At 37.3% G+C, this 22,500-nt stretch overlaps 1 protein-coding gene across 9 annotated transcripts in view; it reads left to right on the top strand.

Annotated features, from left to right (window-relative positions):
- Positions 1-22,500, top strand: part of hppy (MAP4K3-like protein hppy) — a 344,184-nt gene that overhangs the window by 151,908 nt on the left and 169,776 nt on the right. For 5 of the 9 annotated variants that reach the window (XM_070092488.1, XM_070092484.1, XM_070092486.1 and 2 more), the window contains exon 11: positions 20,563-21,336. The exons of the other annotated variants lie outside the window; for them this stretch is intronic. In XM_070092488.1, coding sequence (XP_069948589.1) covers positions 20,563-21,336 — 774 coding nt within the window. The remainder of the gene's footprint in view (positions 1-20,562; positions 21,337-22,500) is intronic. 9 annotated transcript variants of the gene reach the window in all.

The following is a 22,500-nucleotide window of genomic DNA, read 5'->3' as shown; positions in this document are numbered from 1 at the left end:
GCAACGAGTGACTCTGGATCATTGTGTTTGCCTGGGCATGACCAGTGTGAGGCAACCAGTGGCTCTGGATCATTGTGTTTGCCTGGGCATGACCAGTTTGGGGCAACCAGTGGCTCTGGATCATTGTGTTTGCCTGGGCATTACCAATGTGGGGCAACCAGTGACTCTGGATCATTTCTTTGTTTTTACTGTCTTCGGTCTTGTTACTGGTTGCTAAGTGTCCATAGATAATTGTTTTGTTTTCAAAAAATTAAAAATAAATAAATGAATCTGTGTTATCCACCCTAATATCACAGTAAGCAGAGATCCAGTAGGCATTGAGAAAGCTAAAGTTCCACTCAAATACATAAGAGTAAATAAAGACACGAGTGAGTTTATGCATCTTCAGAGATGTACAAACATTCATGTAAGTAATATGTATACATGTTTGCAAAAAATGCCAATGAAGTATATACAAACACAGGCTTTGAAAGACCCCAGTTGAAGCCAGAACCAAGGAGGAAACGGAATGAAGGGGACGCAGATGAGGTGGGGATCAGAATGAGAACAGAAATGAGGTATGGATCAGAATGAGGAGAACAGAGATGAGGTAGGGACTAAAATGAGGGGGACAGATGGGGTAGGGACCAGAATGAGGGGAACAGATGGGGTGGGGACCAGAATGAAGGAGATAGATGGGGTGGGGACCAAAATGAGGGGGACAGATGGGGTGGGGACCAGAATGAGGGGGACATGGGACAGGGACCAGAGTGAGGAGAACACAGATGGGGTGGGGAGCAGAATAAGGGGGGGTGGACAGAAATTGGGTGGGGACCAGAATGAGGGGACTCACAGATGAAGTTTTAAAGGTATAACAATGTAGATATGTATAGAAGAAGTTCCTCCTGGTGAAGTGGGGAGCACACTATCCATGGATACCAGCAGACTGAATTCTCTCATGACATGGAAGCTTCTAAAATTAGCTCCTCATGAAAAATTGCTTTAAGTGAAGAAACATGTGAGAAAATAGAGTTACAGTCTAAGCACATCCATATTTGCCAAAACAACTAGTTGTTTTTTAGCTATTCTGCTAGGTTCAGATTAATAAAGTACTGTATTGCCTTATGTATTTGGGCCATTCCATGTTGAATGAACCACGGGTCTCCACCTGACCATCTCCAGTTTTGATAAAATTTTACATGAAGGTTGGCATCTATGTCATACTAACTTTGGGAATGTTTTAGTTCTTGATATGCAGTAGTAGTAATGCTGTGGCCCTCAGAGTGGAGGCAGGTGAAAATTTCACCGACCCACAGCACACAGTCAGCAGTGTTCAGGTTATTGCCGTGGCAGATCTAGAAGAGCAAAAGTTGTGTAAGTAGATATGCCTATACAGCTTTTGGAGCTGATTTAAAAAATCACAGACATGCTTTTACTTTTTTCACAGTATGAAGCTGAAGTAGGCAAAAAAATCTGTCACATACAATTGAGTCTTGAATTCAGCTGCCTATATCTCTAAAGATAAAACATTATTTTAGTATGACATTATTGTAGCCAGTTGCCCAAGTGGACATTGTCACATAAATAAAATATCAGACTCCAAATATTTCTAATTCATGTGCTCATGGTACCTAAAAATGCCCTCACAGACCTCATGGTGAATTTTAGGCCATTTTTGAAGACCAGTAACAAAATGCAGCACAACCAGTTTTCTTAAAAAACCTTCATTAGAAAGAGCAGATTCTAAACTACAAGATATTTGTTTTCTGGACAGGTGTTTTGCCCTTGAAGGGAGAAAACAGGCCTTAAAATAAGGTGATTTTTGGCTTGTGCAACGTTATAATGAAAGCCAGGCATTTTTCAATTGCTGTTGTTAAAGAGCAACAACAGCTAGACCCTCATGTTTAGATGTCATTATACAGTTTTTGGTGGTGATTTCAGAAATTATCTGTATTTTTAGGGACCAATATTTATTTTTGCAAATTAAGCTTAAAGTTGTCAAAAAAGTCATGACAACAGTGAAGACAGATTTTGATGTTGCTGATTTTTGACAAAACATTAATATTGCATTGGTCCATTGTGGCTATGCCCCTACCAATTCTTAAAAAATTGGTAACCCCATTGCCTAGGTGCCATGCCTGATAGGTATGCAATAACAGCCATGGGTGGTGGGCCATTTTTCCACAAGTTCCCAAGCCTCAAACTAGGTTTCTTTGCCACAGGATCTTAAGCCTGAATTTGGGTTTCTTTCTGATTCCCAATCTGGAGTTGTTGCTTAATTCATGGCAACAGAAAATTTTTCATCAGTGCTGGACATGGTTGCTGGCAACAGGCAGTATTCTCATCTCTTTGATGCTGTTGATGGTGGTGGAATATTGGAAGTAATATGATCAGATTCTGGAACCCAGCAGGTGTTGTTTTGTGCTAGCCAATAGAAAGACTGAGCTGGGCCATGAGGATGCATAAAGCTGACCAGTGCATCATGCTGCTCATCAGAAATTTCACAAATGTTTGCAATGCACCACTTTTTGTCAAAGATGCAAGCAATGTAATGTCCTGGCTGAAGGTTGGCAACTTTTGTATCAGGAGAGCTCAGTTTGGTATTTTGGTCAATGTTGGCTTCAAATGATGTGTCATTTGACACTTTACTAACATGAATTGTATTTTGATCCACAGGCACAAAATGGTGATTGTCCATTGTCCCAGCTACACTGTGGCGACATTTGAATCTTTCTTCTTGTTCAGGTCTGCTGCTTCAGCTTTTTTTTTTTTTTTATGTAGAATGACTTTATTCCAGACAAGTTTTCATCACAGTATAAAAATAAGTCACATGGTGTCAAGATTTGATTTTCTAAAGAACGTTAAAGACTTGCATGTCCTCCCTGTCTTTTCACTTCCCCACCAGTTCTATCATGTGGTGACTTGCCATGACTAGTGCCAAAAAAACTCCACTCTGCAGCTATACAAAAATCTTTTTTGTGAAATTTTTTTAATTCTTTTTTGTGAAATTCCTGCAATTCTTATACTGTGCTGGTGACCCATCACTGAAGTAATAAATATAATTGATCTTCACAACAAGTTGCTTCAGATATTCAGTTAGGTGGGCCAAATATATATACACCTACCATCCGACTTACGACCTGCTCGACTTATGACCACTCGACTTACGACCGTGTTTTTTATGCCAAATTTCTAGGAAATAAACAACTATTTGTGTTGTACATAGTGTTTATCCTAAACTGTACAGTATAAAATACAGTACTGACAGCATAAAAAGTAAAGTAAAACATGAAATACCAAAATAAAACAATAAAATAATGTCATTACAAAAATGTTTTGTTGATATTCAGTAGTCAAGTTCGACTTAGGACCGGTTTCTCGGAACCAAACTCGGTCGTAAGTCGGATGGTAGGTGTACATTAGGACCCCCATAGGAATGCTGGTGTCTTTTTCTTTCTGTCCCATAAACACACAAGAACACAGTTACATCTTTTGCTACTTCTACTTACACTTAGGTACACTACATATACATATTATATGCATATGTACGTATACACACCAATCTGAATTTTCGCCTATTTTTTAAATAGTTCTTGCTTTTGTATTTCCTTTCATCTCCATGGGGAAGTGGAAAAGAATCTTTCCTCTGTAAGCCATGCATGTTGTAGGAGACAACTTAAATGCCAGGAGCAATGGGCTAGTAACCCCTTCTGTATAAATTACTAAAAAAATGACAAGAAAAACTTTTTAAAACTGGGATGTTTGAATGAGTGTGGATGTAGTGCAGATGATAAAAAGATGATTGCCAGTGTTATGAATGAAAAGAAGTTGGATGTCCTAGCTCTAAGCGAAACAAAGCTGTATGGGGGTAGGGGAGTTTCAGTGGGGCAAAATAAATGGGATTAAGTCAGGAGTATTTGAGAGAGTTAGGGCCAAGGAAGGGCTAGCAATAATGTTGAAGGATCAGTTATGGAAGGAGAAAAGGGAATATAAATCTATCAATTCAAGGATTATGTGGATTAAAATAAGAGTCAGATGCAAAAGTGGGTTATAATAAGTGTGTATACACCTGGAGAAGAGAGGAGTGTAGAGGAGAGAGAGAGAGATTTTGGGAGATGTTGAGTGAGTGTGTAGGAACTTTAGAACCAAGTGAGAGAGTAATTGTGGTAGGGGATCTAAATGCTAAAGTAGGAGAAAAGGTTAGAGAGGGTGTGGTAGGTAAGTTTGGGGTGCCAGGTGTAAATGATAATGGGGAGCTTTGTATAGAAAGAGATTTGACAATAAATAATACAGAAGGATAAATAATAAGTATACAAGATATAGGGAGTAATGACAGTAGTTTGTTGGATTATGTATTAGCAGATTAAAGACTGATGGGTAGACCTCAGGATGTGCATGTTTACAGAGGGGCCACAGATATATCAGATCACATTTTAGTTGTAGCTGCAGTGAGAGTAAAAGGTAGATGGGATGCAAGAATAGAGTCAACAAGTAAGAGAGATGTGAAGGTTTAACTCTTTGAGGGTTTCGGCCGTACTAGTATGGCTTACGACCCAGGGTTTTTGACGTACTAGTACGCCTAAATTCTAGCGCCCTCAAATCTAGTGGGAGAAAGCTGGTAGGCCTACATATGAAAGAATGGGTCTATGTGGTCAGTGTGCACAGTATAAAAAAAATCCTGCAGCACACAGTGCATAATGAGAAAAAAAAAAACTTTGACTGTTTTTTTGGAATAAAACAGTGACTTTGCACTGTATTTTCATATGGCATTTATTGTTGTATTCTAGTTTTCTTGGTCTCATTTTATAGAATGGAAGACATATTACAGAAATTGAGATGATTTTGACTGGTTTTACAATGAAAAGTACCTTGAAATTGAGCTCAAAATAGCAGAAATGTTCAATTTTTACCAAAGTTCAAAAGTAAACAAATCATGCCAAGCATCCAATATACGTCAACTGGTGAGTCTAATATTCTTTCGCAAGTGCGCCAATATTATTTATACCATTTTTTACACTAATGCAGTAGTCTGCATAACAGTAAATCTTCTGTTTTTTGTGAGAATAAAAATTCAAAGTGGAAGGCAAAAGAATGTAAGAGGGGCCTTGAGACGTGACTAATGAACAGAGGAAATGTCATTTTAGTGCCAGGAATGTCTGTATTGTTTATTCTGGACCCTATTTGGAAATTGGCATCTTTTGAAATTTGTGTGAAATTTGCAAAATTGCTAAATTCTGACCACTGTACTGGATAGTTGAAATTGGTAAATGGGTGGTTTCTTGCACTCATTCGATAGAAAAAAATGGAGTTCTAGCAAAATATTTGTTTTTTGTCAACTAGTACAGTGGAATTGGCCGAAAATGGGGCTCAAAGTGGGCAAAATGGCCGATGCATAAACATCGCCAAGACCGCTAACTTCGCGAGAGCATAATTCCGCAAGTTTTCCATCAAATTTCATACTTTTGGTGTCATTATGATCGGGAAAAGATTCTATATCTTTTCATAAGAATTTTTTTTTTTTTTTTTAAATTTGGCCGACCCTGAGAACAAGTCTCGGAGAGGGCCTGTCGACCCTCAAAGGGTTAAAAACTACAGGAGGAGGCTGTTAGGGTAAGATATAAATAATTATTGGAAGAAAGATGGGCTTGTGAGAATATAGGCAATGAGGTTGAAGAGGCATAGGGTAGATTTAAAACGTAGTGTTAGAGTATTCAACAGAAGTTTATGGTTACAGGAAAATGGGTGCGGGAGGAAAGAAGAGCGATGAAGTAAAGAGAGTAGTAAGAGAGAAAAAGTTAGCATATGAGTGGTTTTTACAAAGTAGAAGTAATACAAGGTGGGAGGAGTAAATGGAGAGAGAGTGGTTAAAAGAGTGGTGAAGGAATGTAAGAGGAGAGCAAATGAGAGAGTGGGTGAGACACTATGAACAAATTTTGCTGAGAATAAGAAAAAGTTTTAGAGTGAGATTAACAAGTTGAGAGAGCCTAGGGAATGAATGGATTTGAGAGTTAAAAATAGGAGAGGGAGTTATTAGATGGAGAGTTAGAGGTATCGGGAAGAGGGAGGAAATATTTTGAGGAACCGTTAAATGTTGATGAAGATAGGGAAGCTGTGATTTCATGTATTGGGCAGTGAGGGATAACATCTTGTAGGAGTGAGGACGAGCCAGTTGTGAGTGGGGGGGAAGTTTGTGAGGCAGTGGGTACAATGAAAGAGGGTAATGCAGCTGGGATTGAAGGGATAAAGACAGGCAGGGATGTAGTTTTGGAGTGGTTAGTGCTTTTTTTTAATAAATGTATGGAGGAGGGTAAGGTACCTAGGGATTGGTAGAGAGCATGCATAGTTCCTTTGTATGAAGGCAAAGGGGACAAAAGAGAGTGTAAGAATTATAGGGAATAAGCCTGTTGAGTATACCTGGTAAAGTGTATGGCAGAGTTATTATTGAAAAAATAAAGAGTAAGATGGAGAACAGGTTCACAGAGGAACAAGGAGGCTTTAGGAAGGGTAGGGGGTGTGTAGACCGAGTATTCACAGTGAAACATATAGGTGAACAGTATTTAGATAAAGGTAAAGAAGGTTTTGTGGCATTTATGGATTTGGAAAAGGCAGATGATAGGGTGGATAGGGACGCAGTGTGGCAGATGTTGGAGATGTATGGAATAAGAGGTAGGCTACTAAAAGCAGTGAAGAGTTTTTATGAGTATAGTGAGGTTCAGGTTAGAGTATGTAGGAGAGAGGGAGATTATTTTCCAGTGAAAGTACACCTTAGACAGGGGTGTGTGATGTCACCATGGTTGTTCAGTATGTTTATAGATGGGGTTGTAAGGGAAGTGAATGCTTGGGAGTTGGCAAGAGGTGTGGGATTAAAAGATAGAGAGTCAAACACAAAGTGGGAGTTGTCACAGTTTCTCATTGCTGATGACACTGTCCTTTTGGGGGATTCTGAAGAGAAGTTGCAGAGGTTAGTGGATGAGTTTGGTAGGGTATGTAAAAGAAGGAAATCAAAAGTGAACATAGGAATGAGTGGTGCACTGAGGAGTCTGTGGAGACTAAGAATGTTATCCGTGGAAGCAAAGAGGGGAATATATGAGTGTATAGTCATACCGGCACTCTTATATGGGTGTAAAGTATGGGTGGTGAATGTTGCAACAAGGAGAAAGCTGGAAGCAGTGGAGATGTCATGTCTGAGGGCAATGTGTGGTGTGAATATAATGCACAGAATCCATAGTTTGGAAATTAGGAAGAGGTGCGGAGTTACTAAAAGTATTATCCAGAGGGCTGAGGTGGGTTCGAACATTTAGAGAGAATGAAATGAAACAGAATGACCTTGAGAGCGTATAAATCTGTAGTGGAAGTAAGGTTGGGTAGGGGTTGGCCTAAGAAAGGTTGGAGGGAGGGGATAAAGGAGATTTTTGTGTGCTAGGGGCTTGGACTTCCAGCAAGCATGTGTGAGCATGTTAGATAGGAATGAGCGGAGACAAGTGGTTTTTAGGACTTGACATGCTGTTGGAGTGTAAGGAAGGCAACATTTATGAAGGGATTCAAGGAAACTGGCAAACCGGACTTCAATCCTGGAGGTGGGAAGTACAGTGCTTGCACACTGAAGGAAGGGTGTTGATAAGATGCAGTTTTATAACTGTAGTGTAGGCATGCCTCTGGCAGGACAGTGATGGAGTGAATGATAATGATATAAAGTGTTTCTTCTTTACTGGGTCACCCTGCCTTGGTGGGAAATGGCCAGTGTGTTAATAAAAAACAAAAAAATAATAGGACCCCATATCCATGGGTGTACAGTGCTAGTCATGGCATTATGCTGCCCCTCCCCCACACACGTACCAAAACGCAAACACATACCATGAAAGATTATAAGGTGTATATTTGCACACTTACTGAGGATATAATACTTGGTGCTGTGTCCTTTACATTAATCACGTCCCTCAACCATGTAGAATGACTCAAACAAATTCTTGAGGGTTTGGGGAGGTATATTATTCCATGTCTCATGTAGAGCAGCCTCCAGCCTCAGGATGGAACTGATATCCTTGCCAAGTAAACTTCGTTTCACTATTGACCAAAGGTTCTCAATAGGGTTTAGGTCTGGGGAATTTCCTGGCCAGTCATTAAAGAACTTCACAGTCCCTCAGCCACTGAACTACAGATTTGGCAGTATGTCACGGTGCACCGTCCTGCAGAGAAACCATAGCCCCATGTATGTCAAACACCTCAGGTAAATTGTCACACAATAACTCCAGGTAATTATACTGATTCATATTCTGATTTTTGGAAAGCACAATGAGTTCACCAACACACTGAGCACTGAAAGACCCCCAAACCATGTGTGAGTCTGGGTGTTTGGTGGTCCCACAGGTGTAGCATGGGTCTAGCGGGTCACTACCTCTGGGCCGGTGCACACGTCCCCCATGGTTACAGGTGATGGCAAAGGTTGCTTCATCACTCTGAAGTACTTCAGACCACTGTTGAGGATTCCAGTGAAGGTATTTCTTTGCATAGTCCAGCGTACATTTCTTCTGTGGCTTGCAGAGGATCAGTTTCTTAACTTGGCAGTGACTACTGTAGCCCAGTTTTGAGACACATCTGTTAACAGTTCTTACAGACACCTCTGAGAGAAGATGTGGGTTCTTTTCTTTCAATTCTCTAGCAGTTATCTTAGGTGTACACTCTAACTGCTTCTTTAACCCTTTGAGGGTTTTCGTCGTACTAGTACGTCTTACGCGTAGGGGTTTTTGACGTACTAGTACTCATAAATTCTAGCGACCTCAAATCTAGTGGGAGAAAGCTGGTAGGCCTTCATATGAAAGAATGAGTCTATGTGGTCAGTGTGCACAGTCTAAAAAAAATCCTGCAGCACACGGTGCATAATGAGAAAAAAAAAACTTTTTCCATTTTTTTTTAATAAATCAGCGACTTTGCAGTGTATTTTCGTATAGTATTTATTGTTGTATTCTAGTTTTCTTGGTCTCATTTTATAGAATGGAAGACATATTACTGAAATTGAGATGATTTTGACTGGTTTTACAATGAAAGGTGCCTTGAAATTGAGCTCAAAGTAGCAGAAATGTTCGATTTTTACCAAACTTCAAAAGTAAACAAATCGTGCCAAGCGTGCAATACACGTCAACTGGTGAGTCTAATATTCTTTCACAAGTGCACCAATAATATTTATACCATTTTTTACACTAATGCAGTAGTCTGCATAACAGTAAATCTTATATTTTTTGTGAGAATAAAAATTCAAAGTGGAAAGCAAAAGAATATAAGAGGGGCCTTGAGACGTGACTAATGACTAGAGGAAATGTCATTTTAGTGCCAGGAATGTCTTTCTTGTTTATTCTGGACCCTATTCCGAAATTGGCATCTTTTGAAATTTGTGTGAAATTGGCAAAATTGCTAAATTCTGACCACTGTACTGGATAGTTGAATTTCTAAATGGGTGGTTTCTTGCACCCATTCGATAGAAAAAATGGAGTTCTAGCGAAATATTCATGTTTTTTGTCGACTAGTACAGTGAAATTGGCCAAAAATGGGGCTCAAAGTGGGCAAAATCGCCGATCCGTAAACATCGCCGAGACCGCTAACTTTGCGAGAGCATAATTCCGTAAGTTTTCTATCAAATTTCAAACTTTTGGTGTCGTTATGATCGGGAAAAGATTCTCTATCTTTTCATAAGAGAAAATAATTTTTTTTTTTTTTAAATTTGGCCGACCCTGAGAACGAGTTTCGGAGAGGGCCTGTCGACCCTCAAAGGGTTAATAAAGGTATTAATAAAGGGGATATTAATAAGGTCTTGAGGATATCTCTCCAAGAGAGAACCCGCAGTAATGGATTTAAATTAGATAAATTTAGATTTAGAAAGGACATAGGAAAGTATTGGTTTGGAAATAGGGTAGTTGATGAGTGGAACAGTCTACCTAGTTGGGTTATTGAGGCTAGGACTTTGGGTAGTTTCAAATTTAGGTTGGATAAATACATGAGTGAGAGTGGTTGGATTTGAGTGGGACTTGCACATCAGAGCTTATTTCTTGGGTAGCATTGAAAATTGGGTTGGGCAAATGTTTTGTTAGTGGGATGAATTGTAAAGGACCTGCCTAGTATGGGCCAACAGGCCTGCTGCAGTGATCCTCCTTTCTTATGTTCTTAACACAGTTAAGGTACAAACAGATGTCTTCTTTGAGGGGCCAGGCCGAGGTTTGGCAGACGGTAACTCAACACTGCCACCAGCCTTGAAACGCTGCACCCAGTTCCTCACTGAGCACTCACACACACCAACATTCACTATTTCATTCATCTGGTGCCCAGCTTTGTGAAGCCCTATGATTTGAGCTATAGTTTCAGGTGTCAAAGACTTCCTTTTACCCATAATCAAACATGTATAGCCCCAAAACCAAAGTGAACACTGGGCAAAAGATGGGGCAGATGAGAGAGAAAAGTGCATCACTTCCTCTCACCATGGCAGCCTCGTAAGCACTGAGGAGTGTGGTGGCAGGCCATGACGTCATGCTAACGGCTGCTACCTGGCATAATACACTGACAAAAAAAGACCCTCTTGTATGGTAGGCCTTTGATTTTTATTATGGCATTATGCCGGGGCACTCACTCGGCATAATGCCATGACTAGCACTGTATGTTCCAAGACTTACTGTGTATTACCTGAAACTATGGATGGTAGTGAACCCTTTATATAAGTCACTTTTCACTTACATGCATACCTATGATAAAGTTTAATTGATAAATTATTCAAAACAAGTCTAGGATTAGCATTTTTTCACTGATGGAAATCATTTCACGGCATCTCTAAGACTTAGAAGAACTGCCAGCATTACTACTTTTGTGCTTTGGGGCCATTATTAAGCACAGTTAACCCTTTCAGGGTCTATGCTGTAGATCTTCGGCTTTGAAGCCAGGGTCCAAACCATAGATGTGCATCATGAGCTCAGCTCACTCAGATAACCTGTGAGTGGTAAATTTGGGCCTAGATATGAGAGAACCCATCTATGCAGTAAGTGTGCACCACATAAAACAAATCCTGCAGAACGTAGTGTATAATGAGAGAAAAAAACTGTGACCATAATTTTGGATTAAAACAGCGACTTTGCGGTGTTTTTTTGTAGTTTTTTTACAGTTGGATTTGTGATTTCTTGGTCTCATTTGATAAAATGGAATATACGTATAGTACAGAAATAGAGATGATTTTGATTGGTTTTAGTGCTGAAAATGGCTTGAGACTGAGCTCAAAGTAGCAGAAATGTTAAATTTTTGCCTATGTTCAAGAGTAAACAAATGTCGTCTCGACTCTAATATGCATCAGCTGGTGGGTCTAATATAAGTTCACGAATGTGCTGATATTATTTATACAATTACTACAGCATTGCATAACAGTAAATCTTCTATTTTTTTGGTGTGAATAAAAATTCATTATGTGATTAAAAAATCAAAATGGAATTCATTTGTAAAGCTTGAAAACATAACTAACGAACAGAGGAAATGTTTGTTTAGTGCCAGGAATGCCTGCACTGTTTATTCTAGACCCTATTTTGAAATTGGAATATTTTGAACTTTATGTTAAATTGGCCAAATTATCAATTTCTGATCACTTTATTGGGTAGTTGAAACAGTTGACTGGGCAATTTCTTGTTCTCAATCGATAAAATAGAAGTAATATTAGCAAAATAGCTAAGAATTTTGTTGACTGGAATAATGTAATTGGCCTAAAATGGGAGTCAAAGTCGGCAAAATCGCCAGTGCGTATATATCTCTGATGCATCAAAATTTGCGAGAGCATAATTTTGTCAGTTTTCCATCAAATTTAGTACTTTTTGCTTTATTATCTTCAGTAAAAGATTCTCTACAATTTCATAAGAAAAAACAACAAATTTTTTTTTTTTTTTTTTAAATTCTTGGACCCTGGCTGAGATTTGGCCTCTGGACCCTGAAAGGGTTAAGGGTTATTTTTGGGCCATAGTAAACCGTGGATAACTGAAACTGCAGATATCAAATCAGTGAATATGGGGGTTCTACTATATGCACAGCAACTGTGTCATGTCATTAGCAGTCATTGATAATGTAAATGCTGGCACATTGAAGTTCTCTTTCATCATTGTGATACACGGCAAATGGGTGCAAGGTGGCCTAACTATTTTATTTTCCCAGTGGATGCCTTGAACTGCATCTTGCACAACAAATGAATAATTTTCAGCAAAATCCATCAAGATCACAGGTTCTCCCATTTTGTGGTTCTGTTTAACTGCTTTTAAGTGACTGCTTTGATATTTTGCAATATAGTGATGGTTTGAAAGGTTCCAAATTTTGGAACTCAGTTCTGTGACAAAATCCTCAACAGATAGTTTCTTTGTATCCAATGTATCTCAGTCAGTATGGATCCATTGTTTAAACTCAATCATTTCTTCAGGGTTGTTGTCTTTGAAAAAGTCTGCCAAGTACTTCTTCAGTGGTTCTTCTTCAGGGCACTTTTCACATCGATAAAGCATACAATCTTTAGATTTCAAACTGCAGTTTTTTCTGTAAGAAATTTGTAGTCTTCTTTAGTGTGACTTCCAGCAAGCAATAACTTAACATTCTGATGGATTGTCCAGACAGACTGAATAGGTGCCAGATGATCCAGCTGTTACATGCCATTTTGGTCGGTGCTCACAGAATTTTGAAAAGCCGGTTTTAGGTCGATTTTGTTCTTAATAAGGTTTAAATATTTCTTTTAAATTGCAAAGCAATATTCTTTTTTGCTTCTGGACCTTTTCTCCATCAATCCTGACTGACACATCCTGCTGAATTTGTCATCTTCAAAAAAAATCCTTTACACAGTCCTTTGTACCTTCATTGAGCATCTTACCCCACTTTTTCTCTGGCATTGCCAGTAGCCTTGGCTTTAGAGCTTGCTTCACTGTTCTTGTTGAAACCTGAAACTCCATTGCTGTTTTTTTTTATAGACCAACTTTTGGGTGCCAATGTCAAAATCTGAACTTTCTCTATCAGGGTGATTTGACCTTGGCACCTTATTTTCAGCTCTTCTAACAACTAATTGAAGTCATCAAAACTTTCACCTTTTTGGCTGCTGCCTTCCTCCCCAATTTCACCATCTGGAAGTCTTCCTACAGTTGCAGTCTTTGAATAAATAGACTCTTGTGCTTGCTTGACTTTGTTTTGCTTAACCCAGTGATTCCCTTATGCTAACTTCAAAATTTGAGTGGTGAAATGCCTAAGGATGTCAAGCTGCTGTTTACATCTTCAGAAACTTTCATTTCTACATCTTGGTTACTGCCTGATGATGATGCTTCTGCTAGCTTGAATTTAGATTCTTTTTGGCATGATATGTGCCATTTTTCCCCTGGCCTTATGTCTTTTTTTATTATTTTTTTTGTAGCTTATCTGCAGTTGAGCAGTTGATCAGTTTAAGGCTCTTCTTAATACTATGATTTCCCTTTGAAAATGGATTACAGCACTATCTTCCTGCTGTTTCTACATTGTTAAAAATAGCTTCATGTTGCAAACAGATTCTTGATTCCTCATTGAACTTCAAACCTGAATGCTCGCTTAACAGCTCTTGGTCTTTGGCTTCGAAATCCTTGAAAAACTTGAAGCCTGTTTTCTTCACATGGAATTTCATGGCACTTTGTTGAATTATCAGCTAATCCAACAGCACATGGACCCAGTTGCCTTGGGTTTGCTTCACTTTCAGACCTGATAAGCTCTACGGATTCCATTTTTTCTGCATACAAAAAATTAAAAATTTTTTTACTCATTCAGTTGAAATAATCATCAAACAAAAATAAAATCTTTGCATAAATATTACATCTCAAATATACAAGTAAATGTTACACTGTAGAAAAAAAAAAAAAAGTCTATTGAAATATTTTATTCAAATATATCATAATGAAACATTTACAAAAATGTATGATCCATCTGCATAAAATCAGTAACTTCATAAAATTTTCTGATACATTAATATTTTGTCAAAAATGAGCAGGGTCAAAATCTGCCATCACAGTTGTCACCACACTTTTGTTGACAACTTTAAGCTTAATTTGCAAAATAAATATCAGTCCCTGTATATTCAGATAATTTCTGAAATCACTAACAATAATTGTATAAGGACACCTAAACACGAGGTTCTAGCTGTTGTTGCTCAATAACAACAACTGAAAAATGCTTGGTTTTCATTATAATGTTGTGCAAGCCAAAAATCACCTTATTTTAAAGCCTGTTTTCTCCCTTCATGGGCAAAACACCTGTCCAGAAAATAGAATCTTGTAATTTAGAATCTGCTCTTTCTAATGAATTTTTTTTTTTTTAAGGAAATGGGTTGTGTTGCTTTTTGTTACTGGTCTTCAAAAATGTCCTAAAATTCACCGTGAGGTCTGTGAGGGCAATTTTAGGTACCATTAGCACAGGAACCAAAAATGTTTGGAGTCGGATGTTTCAGTAATGTGACAATGTCTACTTTGGTAGCTAGCTACAATAATGTCATACTAAATTAATGTTTTCCTTTAGAGATATAAGCATCTGAATTCAAGATTCAATTTTACATGACTTTTTTTTTTTTTCTATGGCTTCATACTGTGAAAAAAGTAAAAGCATGTAAGTTTTAGGACTGTGATTTTTTAAATCAGCTCCAAAAGTTACTAGTGTTACTTATCCGGATTTATTTCAAGAGGGAAATACAGTGGAACCCCAGTTTTCGAGCTTAATCCATTCCAGAAGGTCATTCTAAAACTGCAACATGCGAAAACTGAATCAATATTTCCCATAAGGAATAATGTAAATACAATTAATCCGTTTCAGACACCCAAAAATATTAACAAAAAATAAATTTTTTTAAAGATTAACTGTAGTGTTGCAGCTCTTCAGTGGTTAGTTCTTCCCTGTGGTCATCCACCAACTCTTCCACATTCATTACTTACCTTAAAATATTTGTAGTCTTAACCCTTTCAGGGTCCGTGCCGTAGATCTACGGCTTTACGTTGAGGGTCCAAACCGTAGATCTATGCCATGAGCTCAGCTCGCTCTGATAAGCAGTGAGAAGTAAATTTGGGCCTAGATATGAGAGAATACATCTATGTGGTATGTGTGCACCACATAAAACAAATCCTGCAACACAGTGCAAAATGAGAGAAAAAAAACTTAGACCATAATTTTCGATTAAAACAGCGACTTTGCAATGTTTTTTGTATGTTTTTTATGGTTATACTTGCGATTTCTTGGTCTCATTTGATAGAATGGAAGATATACTACAGAAATAGAGATGATTTTGATTGGTTTTAATATTGGAAATGGCTTGAAATTGAGCTCAAAGTAGTGAAAATGTTAAATTTTTGTCGATGTTCAAGAGTAAACAAATGACCTCACACGTCTAATACACACCAGCTGGTGGATCTAATATACATTCACAAATGTGGTGATATTATTTATACAATTATTACAATATTGCATAACAGTAAATTTTCTATTTTTTGGTTTGAATAAAAATTCATTGTGAATAAAAAATCAAAATGGAATTCATTTGTAAAGCCTGAAAATGTAACTAATGAACAGATGAAATGTTAGTTTAGTTCTAGGAATGCCTGCATTGTTTATTCTGGACCCTATTTTGAAATTGGAATATTTTGAACTTTGCACTAAATTGGCCAAATTATCAAATTCTGATCACATTATTTTGTAGTTGAAACAGTTGATTTATCGATTTCTTGTGCTCAATTGATAGAATAGAAGTAATACTACTGAAATAACTAAGAATTTGGTTGACTGGAATAATGTAATTGGCCTAAAATGGGAGTCAAAGTCGGCAAAATCGCTGATGCGTAAATATCGCTGACACAAAATTCGCGAGAGCATAATTTCATCAGTTTTCCACCAAATTTCGTACTTTTTGTTTTATTACCTTCAGAAAAAGATTCTCTACCATTTCATAAGAAAAAAATAAAAAAATTATTTTTTGAAAATTCTTGGACACTGGTGCACACTTTGAAATTTGGCCTCTGGACTCTGAAAGGGTTAATGTAGGGCAAGAGGTGAGTAGTACTTTTTTGTAGGAAGTCACTGTGCCTGACTTTTTTGGGTTATCCTAGGTTCTCTGCACATATGCTGCTATGTATGATAATCTATGTAACTGTATTTGTGTATACCTGAATAAACTTACTAAGTAGCCGGTAGGTAGCCTGGGCTACATACACCTACCTACATAGCTACACGATATGGCCCAGAGCCATATTACCATCGACATACCTCGTTCACTGAGTTTAATCGTTTCTAGCAACTACCTTTAGATGCCATCATAAACAAAGGGAGAGGTAATGAATAATTCATGCCGAGAATTGTAAACAAAAGCCAAATGCAGATTTACAGTTTTCTCTAATGCTCGACCAGAGAAAAAGAGAAAACATAATGTTTTCCCTCCACCAACTCGCCACTCGATAGCATATAAACATTGCATGTTTATACCATGCTATGTAACGTGTTTCTTGTATAATTTTGAAGAAAATATCATAGATGGATTAATGAAAATGTCTATATTAACATAAAATAAGACATTTAGTGTGCCCAAGAGTGATTATTATTAAATATACATAGCATATAAACATTTCATGTTTGTACTATTCTATGTAATGTATTTCTTATATAATTTTGAAGAAAATATCGTAGATGGGTTAAAAAAAATGTCTATATTAATGTAAAACAAGATATTAATGTGCCCAAGAGTGAGTCACGAATGTATGAGAGGCCAGGCAGACGCGTATAATGTCTGATTACCGGATCAAGGTCTGATATCCGGAACAAAATTTTGCACAAAAAATGGTCCTAAAACCGAAAGTCCGATAACCAGAGCGTGCAAAAACCGGAGTTCTACTGTATTTGGAAAATTGTTCAAACTTGGAGTTTTTCGTAAATCTGGGATTTCAGTGTTTGGAGTCCACTATACTGAGTTATTTTGTTACTCTGAACAAAATCCAGGTGTCCCTCACTCTATGCAGTAGATGCATTCCTTGCCTATGGCACACAGAGGGAATTTGCCTAAAGTGAACCCAGTGTAATTTGTAAAACAAGAATTTGTTCTGAGACTTTGCAAATTTCACTTCTTGACTAATGCTTACCCCAAAATATATGAGGTTACCACATGCACCAAATGGTCATATCAAGAAAAAAAATTACTTGAAAATGATTGCGGAAAAATAAATCTCAAATTCAATGTGATTTCTGTACAGTACTATATAATAGAAACTTAAATAAAATTCCACATTACTTATTTTTACCAAAATATTTACGACTATGTTTAGGGCTAGGGGTTTGTAGATGAAGTGTTTATTTACATTGAAACACATAAGTGAACAGTATTTAGATAAAGGTAGAGAAGTTTTCAGTGTATTCATGGATTTAGAAAAGGCATATGATAGGGTGGATAGGGGGAGCAGTGTGGTAGATGTTGCAAGTGTATGGAATAGGTAGTGAGTTAATAAATGCTGTAAAGAGTTTTTATGAGAATAGTGAAGCTTATGTTAGGATGTGTATGAAAGAGAGGAAGATTACTTTCTGGTAAAAGTAGGCCTTAGACAGGGATGTGTAATGTCACCATGGTTGTTTAACATATTTATAGATGGGGTTGTAAAAAAAAAAATGCTAGGGTGTTTGGGGAGAGGGGTGGGATTAAATTATGGGGAATCAAATGTAAAATGGGAGTTGACACAGTTACTTATTGCTGATGATACTGTGCTTATGGAAGATTCTAAAGAAGTTGCAAAGGTTAGTGGATGAATTTGGGAGTGTGTGTAAAGGAAGAAAATTGAATGTGAACATAGATATCAGATTGGAGGGAGGGAGTATGGAAGATACAAATGTGTTCACATATTTTGAGTTGACTTGTCAGCAAATGGGTTTATGAAGGATGAGGTTAACTGTAGAATTGATGAAGGAAAAATGGCGAGTGGTGCATTGTACAAGAGTATAGTGGCACCCACACTCTTATATGAGTGTGAAGCATGGATTGTAAATGCAGCAGCAAGGAGAAGGCTGGAGGCAGTGGAGATGTCATGTCTAAGGGCAATGTGTGGTATAAATATTATGCATAGAATTCATAGTGCAGAAATTAGGAGGAGGTGTGGAGTTACTAAAAGTATTAGTCAGAGGGCTGAAGAGGGGTTGTTGAGGTGGCTTGGTCATTTAGAGATAATGGAGCAAAATAGGATGACTTGCAGGGTGTATAAATCTGTAGTGAAGGGCAGGAGGGGTAGGGGTCATCCTAGGAAAGGATGGAGGGAAGGGGTAAAAGAGGTTTTGTGTGCTAGGGGCCTGGACATGCAGCAGGCATATGTGAGCATGTTAGATAGGAGTGAATAGTGATGAATGATTTGTGGGACCTGACGAGCTTTTGAAGTTAATATTTTGTGAAGGGATTCAGGTAAATCAGTTAGCCATATTTGAGTGTTGGAGTTGGGGGGGGTACAATGCTTGCACTTTAAAGGAGGGGTTTGGGATATTGGCTGTTTGCAGTGACATCTAAACTGTCGTATCCAAGTGCCTCTGCAAAGATGGTGATTATGTGTGGATGATGGTGGAAGTGTTGAATGATGGTGAAAGTATTTTTTTATTTTTTGGGTCACCCTGCCTTGGTGGGAGACAACCGACATGTTGGAAAAAAAGAAAATGTAAGGCTAAGCCACTAACATAAATAGTGAACAATACCAGAAAATGCCATAGAGCAAAAGAGACAGCTGAGAGACAGAACCATTAACTTAATTTGAAAGATGTGATTTTGTAAGCAGCAGTGCAGTATCCTAAATATCTTGGCTGAATAGTTCACTTATCAGTAATTTCTGATCAATGGTATTACATGTAATAGAGAAATCCAACAAAATTAACAGCGACACAATTCCTAAGCAAGTGTTCAGTACCAGATCATTATAAAACCATCTCAGTTGAACAAAATGAACATATGGCAAAACATTACTCCACTCCAGAAAAGGAAACAGGTCATCAAGAATAGCATGTTCAATGAATTGAGAAAGGAACACAAGATTAGTAACAGGATGATAGTTGGATAGTTTGGTCTGAATCAAGGAATGGATTCTTTAAGGCGATATGGCTAAAACATTGTGGTGCTAGGCTTGGGTGATCATGTTTGAATTTATACTGCATATAATGAATTACTGGTTTAAGTGGATGACCACATAAAAGTGAAGTTGCAGAAAGCAAAGCAAACCTATTTCTAAGCCAGACACAAGATGAATAAAGCCTTAATATGATTTACTGTGAAGGTAAAATAAATCATAAGTGGGAATTAGGCGTGAAAAGAAATATTGGATTATTTAGTAGCTGGTTTTCTTTATGAAAATTACAGTATAAACAAAAATATTTTATTTTTATGAAGTTCATTAGTAATGACCTACATATAAGTAAAAAAATGCATAACTGAGTAAAATTTGTCTAAATTAAAAAACAATTATTTAAAAATTCTGCTAAAAATTATGTTATTTATTTCTAGCAAAGTGGGATTGCCTTTTATTACATTTTATTACTTTTTTTTTTTTTTTTTTTTTTTTTTTTTTTTTTTTTTTTGTGAAAGATTGTGCAAGATCCATGAAAAGCATGAGCATTGATACTTATTGGTCAAACCAAAGTAGCGTGTTTCCATGTGCTTTACCATAGAGCTCAAGCTTTATTATGAATGCTGTGAATCACATCAATATTTTCACTAAAATGCCTATTGGATTTATTGGCTTACAGTGTTTTTCTCGAGCCAGTTCCATATAAATAGTTGTAGTGTATTTGTCTCCATGTAACCATAAACATACCACTAGTCATACCTGACCAATGGATGACTGTAAAACTTTTATAATTTGGTTGTTAGGTACTCTTTGCTGAAGTTGTCATTTATGAAGAATATAAGTCACAATACCCTTTCTGGAACAATTCTGAACTAACTCACAATTTGGAGAGGAAACTCTCGATGACATTTTAATGTCCTGGACTTGATTATGATCCAGAACAAATCAAAACATTATCTAAAGTTTTCTTTTCAAATTGTGGCTTAGTTATGAATTATTAGTTATATTCTTTGGTTTCTAATTTAGCTTTAGTTAACAAACTGATCAGTTTAATAGCAACTATCTTTTGTTCTTAAATACTAATATAATTATAATCTTTGAAGCACACTTATTGTAACAACAATCAATGTCTAATAATAACCTTCTTGGAAATCTTATTTGACTCGGTGTTATCTCTTAGTGCAATCTAAATAAAACACTAATGTCGGATATTTGCAAGGGTGTCAGCAGAACGACAGATTAACAGAATAGTCGCATTGCTAAACACATGCATTCTCATACATGTGTTAAACAAGACTTAATTATTAAAACTGCATGACTCTGATACAAGACAATTATAATGAACAAAGCAGCAGAGGAGAAATACAATCAAGGAAATATATTTTTATTATAAATGAACCTGTTTCCAACCAATTTGATATTCGTCAAACTAGGTATCAGTATACAATAATATATTGACTACCTATTTCTCATTAATGTGACCCAGTTCTCAAGGCAACCTCATTGTTGTCACTAGTCTGACCTGGACCCAGTCACTGCCCAGCGCACGGAGGGGCAGAGGGGGGCACAGGGACATCGCTGCAAATGGCTCTAATGAAAATGGTGGCTATCTGAGACTAGGTGCAGACAGCAGTGATAGAGACTATGCAAACCTACCCCCACTTAACCTCTCCTACCATTCAGACACGACTTACATTAATTCCCCAAATTTAATTCCCGCTTCACAACATAATGCTGATTCCCGAAGGTCAGAGAGAGAGATGGAGGTCAGTCATGGAAACCTTCACACTAGTTATTCTCATGATTATTTCTTAGATAATTATTATAGTCAGAGGGAGCAGGATAATGAATACTCATACCTTGATGGAAACAATGGTTACTCTGTACCTGACCCTGATAATAATGATTACATGACAACCTCTTTTATTCTGAAAAATGAAGAAGTTCCATACCATGATCCCACTTGTACTGTTGCTGACTGTCAGAGACCAAGTTGCCTCATGCCAGACTATTCAGAAGACACTACAATACCCTATCATTCACTAGTCTCCATTGACCAAGATGACACAGAGACTGAGCGCCCCACTCGATCCCGTTCCCGTTCCCGACACCACAAACGACATCGCCACCGTTCAAAGAGTAATATGGGCTCCTTGAATGCCCCCCAACAAGCCCCCTCATCATTCCGGGATGCCCAGGAAGCCCCTCCTACTACTGAGGGAGCACAAGATACCCTCAGACGGGAGAAACGCCCTCTCTCAGGCTCTGATGTTCTGCGAATGTCTCCAAGGTAGTTTTTTTTGACCAAGTTCTTGAATGGTTCCATAAGAGAGGAAGAATTTTTTATTCTGTCTTGGTTTTATGGAATGACATTTATTTGTTTACAGGAGATGTTTGATGGTGATCTTTGCCACACTTGTGCCATGAGCTGTATATTATGCTAATGCAATTTTATCCCCATAATGTACAGTAGTTACTTATGCATATATCTTTGGCACAGATGTTTTCAATATTATGACCACATGCATATTCATTGAAGACATTAACTATTACCTTAAATTAACCTTCTTCCCCACTTGTAATAAATTTTGTAGTGTGTACTTTACAGTGACGTCACTAAGAATTATAATATGTATTACATAGCTTATGTGCTTTTCCTGTGCAGCGTATTCATAATTGCTTGATAAAGTTAATGTGGTCAGTAATACTTGAAATACATGCCTTTGACTATAAGTGTAAATATGCAACTCTCTTAAAATTACTAAAGCTATTCTAGAATTTGTCATGCATATTTGTACCAAGTTCATCCTGTTTTGTTCATTATGTATAAAATATTTGTATGAAATGAAAGCAGTTTTGCCTTTATCATATTTAAGTTTGGCATGGCATAGTTTTCTTTTTGTTGATATGTTATACTTAAGGTTTAAAATTTAAATTGTTCTCAAGCTCACCACAAAATATAATTAGTCTTTTCTAAATTTAGATAATTTAATAACATAATTTGTCAAAAACTAAACATAATGTAGCAGTGTGTGTGTTATGCTACAGTAGGTAGAACAGTTCAAGATAACAGCTTGAATTAGCACAATCTTTTACTGTATATATTGTAGCTGTGACTATAATATACTTAACATAATTATAGTGAGCACATTGATATTAATTGTGTAAGGAGATTATTGTGGCCATAAATGTGACAGGCAGCCACATAACTGGAAGTTGAATGTTGCCCATGGTAGGAGGTAGCTCGGCTGACCCGCTAGCAACCGTGTTCATAAATGACTTATTGTGTAGACATTTGTTATGCTTTTGAGCATCTTAAATTTGGCATTGAATTGTATGGAAAACTCAATATATATATCATGTCCTAAATATGTTTTCATTTATTAAAGAACCATGTTCTTATAATAGCCCTAACTTTACTGTTATTAATGTATTTTCTTGTAAAGGGGATTTA

This window comes from Cherax quadricarinatus, chromosome 39 (genome assembly GCF_038502225.1).
Source record: "Cherax quadricarinatus isolate ZL_2023a chromosome 39, ASM3850222v1, whole genome shotgun sequence".
Lineage (NCBI taxonomy): Eukaryota > Metazoa > Arthropoda > Malacostraca > Decapoda > Parastacidae > Cherax > Cherax quadricarinatus.
The sequence above is the reverse complement of the archived record's forward strand: the minus strand, read 5'-3'. Positions and strand labels throughout refer to the sequence as shown.